General features: G+C 35.3%; 1 protein-coding gene across 1 annotated transcript; it reads right to left on the reverse strand.

Moving 5' to 3' along the window:
• Positions 1-3,885: 3,885 nt before the first annotated feature.
• LOC119980029 lies at positions 3,886-4,307 on the reverse strand. Its single transcript, XM_038822676.1, has one exon. The coding sequence runs from the start codon at positions 4,250-4,252 to the stop codon at positions 3,896-3,898; it is 357 nt and encodes a 118-aa protein (XP_038678604.1). The 5' UTR covers positions 4,253-4,307; the 3' UTR covers positions 3,886-3,895.
• Between the last annotated feature and the right edge of the window lie 565 nt (positions 4,308-4,872).

The following is a 4,872-nucleotide window of genomic DNA, read 5'->3' on the forward strand; positions in this document are numbered from 1 at the left end:
AATATATTAGTTCGTTCGTTGGTGGTATCAACAAATATTATTAACAATAGATTAATCATGTTTGTTCACAGTCATTAACCCAAGGCTAATAATTCATTAAGATCTAAAAAATTATAACAATCAACCAATCCCTTAAACCTTGTTCACTGCAATCGACAATTGGTTTCGTTCCTTAGTTTTAACTAGATGAGCCTAATTGCATACCCAATTAGTGATCAAGCAATCAAATAAACAATAGACTTTGAGTATGGAAATTAAAGACAATAATCATTGAACTAAAATCATGCATTCATTAAATTGAAAAACTTGCAATATTCATGTTGGCTACATCAAGCCCTAGCAATTGAGTTTAGTTACAACCCATCGTCCAAGAAACAAAAACTAATCCAAAATATGAATAGATAGAGAGATGAAGAAAAACCCCTTGAGATTGATGGAATTGATGTCGGGAATTAAGCCTTGATTCCTTGAACCCTTGCAAAAGCTTGGAGAGGAAGAGGTTTGTAGCCCAAAAAACCTAGGAAAAAAAAATGTCTCTTCCAATTTCGTGGCCGCCTTTTATATCTTAGGGTTAGGGAATTAGGAAACCTAGGAAAAACCTAAAAACCGCACTCAAACACCAACTGGCAACGACAGTGCAGCGAAAGTACAAGATTTAGAAAAAACATTGCTCCGGTACCATATAATAATTTGTGATGATTGTAGGAAAGGAAAGGAGAGATAAGTAAGAGAGCTAAGAAAAGTAAAAATAAGATAGAGAGAAAGTGAATTGTATTTCATTCAAGTTTTAACTTTACAATAGCAACAATCATCTTGAATATAATATAGTGTTGTGTCGATGTGATAATGTTTGTACCAGAATTAAATCTTACAAGTTAGAAGACACGTGGCAATACGGGACACATAGTGCACAAAAAGCGGTCAATCTCCTGGTGACACGTGGCGAAGGCACGGAGATTTTAGCAGGATTACATCAGAGAAGGACTTGGAGAAATGGAATTATGTTAGCTGAATAACCCATTTTTCTCTCGAACATGTTTCCAACTAAAGTACAACTCTACAAGGCTCAACCCACATTCGTCCTGCACATCTTAGAAGTTTATATTGTTACATGATCTTTCTTGTAGAAACAGCAACGAAATGATCATCATGAGCCATATTCCCACATTTCCTACCATGAAGCTTGAAGACTCGCAAGCCAGAGATTACCACGACATCCAATAGAGCTCATTTCCTTCATAAAGAAGAAGCGCCACTAGAGAGATGCTCAAATATTAAATAATATTTCTGAGTTAGTAACACAAAATTCCTTCTCTTCTAGCTAGCCGCCTATGCTTTGTCTTCATGTGTGAATGGATATGCCGGGCCCACACAATTTAAGCTTCTTACATGTACTTTCTCTCAAGGTTGGCTTCTTACACTCCTTTCACTGTTTTATGTTATTATACCTGCAAAATCAAAATCCACACATATTCAAGTAATGTCAAACTTAATTCCAATGAAGAAGAGACAAAAATAAGCATAAAGTCAAATATAAAATTATGTAGAATGTGATACAATCACTGCAATATTAGTATTATTAGCATTGTTAGTTACATAAAATTATAGATATATAGAAATAGCTAACTCGAGTGCTAGATATTGATCAAGAGAAACTTTTGATTAGAGGAATGATTAATAATGAATGCTGCATAAAATAACACATATTTAAATAACTAAGAAAATTCAAATAGAATAAGAGTAATAGTAAAAGAAATAAAAGACCTACTTACCAGTAGTTAATAGTGTCGTAAGAATAGTTGGAGTCCATGTACGATAGTGGTATGAACTGCAGAAGCTGATAGTATATTGATATGAAATAAGGGAATTACAGAGCAACTCCTAGTAATTCAACAGAAAGCAACTAGGTAGACAAGAGAGAGAGAGAGAGAGAGAGAGAGAGAGAGAGAGAGAATCTGGAGAAGGGAGAGGGAACACATACCATCACACATTTCACACCGCAATCCATACCCCCAATGCCCTTTTATTCTATGACTGACGGGATCCTAGCTCTAAACATAATCCCTCAGTCTGTTAGGCCTTTTCCTTTCTCGAGATATTCTCCTCAACGTGCCTCCTGTACCATCACCTTCCATTGTCATCCTACCAACTGACTCCACGTCAGCAGCTTCCTCAACGGCATAATCATCCTTTTTGTTAGGCCCAGCACCGTCGCAATTTCTGTGTCAATACCACCCCAACTAATTGCCAGTTTGATACCTATTTGAAAGATACTAATGATTATTTTAAAGATTTAAATATTGAAAAATAAATAAATAAATAAAAGACAACCGCATATACAAAACGTGGTTTTTAATGGAACCCAATCAAAGGAGAAGTTAGAAAATAATAATAATAATAATAAGTGATGATTGATTGATATGAACTAACATCATTATCTAACAATAGTGATGGAAAACGCTAGTCCAAATTCCTAGAAACTCATTATTAATGGTTGGAATTTAACAATTATGAACCCTTGAAGACATCACTCTTTTAAAAGTCTTATCTCATACACAAGTAGTACACGCTGATGTGGGTCATTTCAATCCCTCTACTTTCAGTAAAGCATTTTCTTGTTAAAAATATTGAAAGGTAGCATATTATATGTTTCTAAATGAGGTAGCTAGTACATACAAAGTTGTATAGCATTTTGCATATTACTTTCAACAAACATCAATAAGGATATACACAGTAGACACAAAATAAATGAGTAGACCAGATATTATCCTCACTAAGACTATTCAACAATTAGTTTCAACAAAAACAAATTTGCAACATAATTAATTATGACTTCTCATATCATGTAATTGGAAAATGCAAATAACTTAAGATGCAAATGTAGCTTCTTGGAAGTTTCCTTAAAAGGGATTTAGTTTTGATCAAATTCAGAAATGTTAACGTGGTGGCTGGTTTAAAATGAGCCATTTTAATTCCATTTTTTATAAAGCCAAAAGGAGAAGAAAAAAGAAAGAGAACAAAAAACACACAAACTAATCCAAACTATAGTAATTTCGATAAAATTGTGATGACTAATAGAAATAGGACATGTGGACTTACTAATTATAGTAATTAGTCACCCCACTAATCCAAACTATAGCAATACGGAGTAAAGCCATTGGTTACACACATTAAAGAACCAGGTTCCCATCATGTACGTTCGAAATTTAATCCGAATTATGGTCCGAATATGTAAATATTCCACAAACATGTGATATTGTCGGACCCGGAATCGATTTTTTTTTCTTACTCCTATTACTAATTCAGGACAATTTGTGATAGAAGTGGTCGTGGCCCACATGACTTGAATATTCTCACCTCGTACTGCAAGTTGTGAGGATTGAATGCAAGTTGTCAGCATTGAAAGTAAGCATACATAATAATGGCTGAACCCATAAATAGGCCAAATGAGTCATCGGACGTCTGGTCTCATTCTTTAACAAACGTGTGTTTTTTTTTTACAGCGGGCATGTAACAACTTAGTTACAGTAATATTTCCACGGTAATAGGAGTCATGCAAGATTAAGAGTGAGTTTTCCAGGAAAAAGTGGCAAGCAAATCTTGCTCTCTTTTTTGTCAAATCTTCTTCTCAGCTCTTGTAGAATAATTTTATCACTCAATGACAACTTAAAGTTTTGCACCAAAAGATAAATACACAGTTTTATAACATTTAGGGTGCGTTTGGTATGGGGGTAAGAATTTAGGGGTATAATTTATTACCCTTATAAATGTTACAAGGGTAATAACAATTATGGAGAATAAGTGTTACCCTTGTTTGGTAAATAAGGGTAAAATTTACTCAAGTATTCATTACTCTTGTTTGTTACGACTATACATTATTGGTGTAATGGAATTGTCATGGTAGGTATGGGTATACACTCTTACTCTTCTTGGCATCTGGTGCTCCAGAGGAAGATGAGCAGAAAACAGAGGCAGTAGATTTGATTATGCATTCAAGGATCATCGTCTTCACTAACTTCTTCTTCTTGGGGAACACACTTCCTCTCTTGGGCATCAACTCTGCTTCCGTCCCATCTGTGACATTTGGTGCTTCAGAGTTAGCAGGAGCTCCAGAGGAAGATGAGCAGAAAACAGAGGCAGTAGATTTGATTATGCAATGAAGGATCATCATCTTCACTGATTTCCTAGCCTTGGGGATCACACTTGCTCCCTTGGGCTTCAGCTCTGCTCCTTCTGGGACTTCTGTGCTCATTTTTGATGTATTGGGTTTTTTTGTTTTTGGGACTGGACTGGTGAGATACCGGGTGTCTGTGTGTATAGATTTTTATTGAGAGAAAAAGTACGTGAAATTGGAAGTAATGACACAAATCTAGCTTCTTGGAAGTTTCCTTAAAGACATAGGTTTGATCAAATTCAGAAATTCTAATGCGTGGCTAGTTTTAAGATTATGTTTGGTTTGTTTTATCTTCTTCACTGATTTCCTATCCTTGGGGATCACACTTATTCCCTTGGGCTTCAGCTCTGCTCCTTCTGGGACTTCTGATCTTATTTTTCCTGTATTGGGTTTCTTTTTTTGCGACTGGATTTGTGAGATATTGAGTTTGTGTGTGAGATATTGGAGTTTCATTTTTATCTTTTTTGCAAGAGAGACGCAAATGAGTCACTGTCAAAGAGATTGTGTATATCTGTTGTTTGCTAGACGCTTCATCCCTTGTTGTTCACTGAAACGCGTTAAGTGCATGTGTTTGAGATATTGGAACGTCATTTTTGTCCCTTTTTTGTCTGTGAGATATTTGTTGTTTGCTTAATGCTTCATCCCTTGTTCAACTGTAGCTAACTGCAAGTATTTTTTAGAGTTTTTAAAATTGTTGT

This window comes from Tripterygium wilfordii, chromosome 15 (genome assembly GCF_013401445.1).
Source record: "Tripterygium wilfordii isolate XIE 37 chromosome 15, ASM1340144v1, whole genome shotgun sequence".
Lineage (NCBI taxonomy): Eukaryota > Viridiplantae > Streptophyta > Magnoliopsida > Celastrales > Celastraceae > Tripterygium > Tripterygium wilfordii.

Bases quoted from the DNA above. Each gene is read 5' to 3' on its own strand.
- LOC119980029 (XM_038822676.1), bottom strand. From the start codon at position 4,252: ATGAGCACAGAAGTCCCAGAAGGAGCAGAGCTGAAGCCCAAGGGAGCA.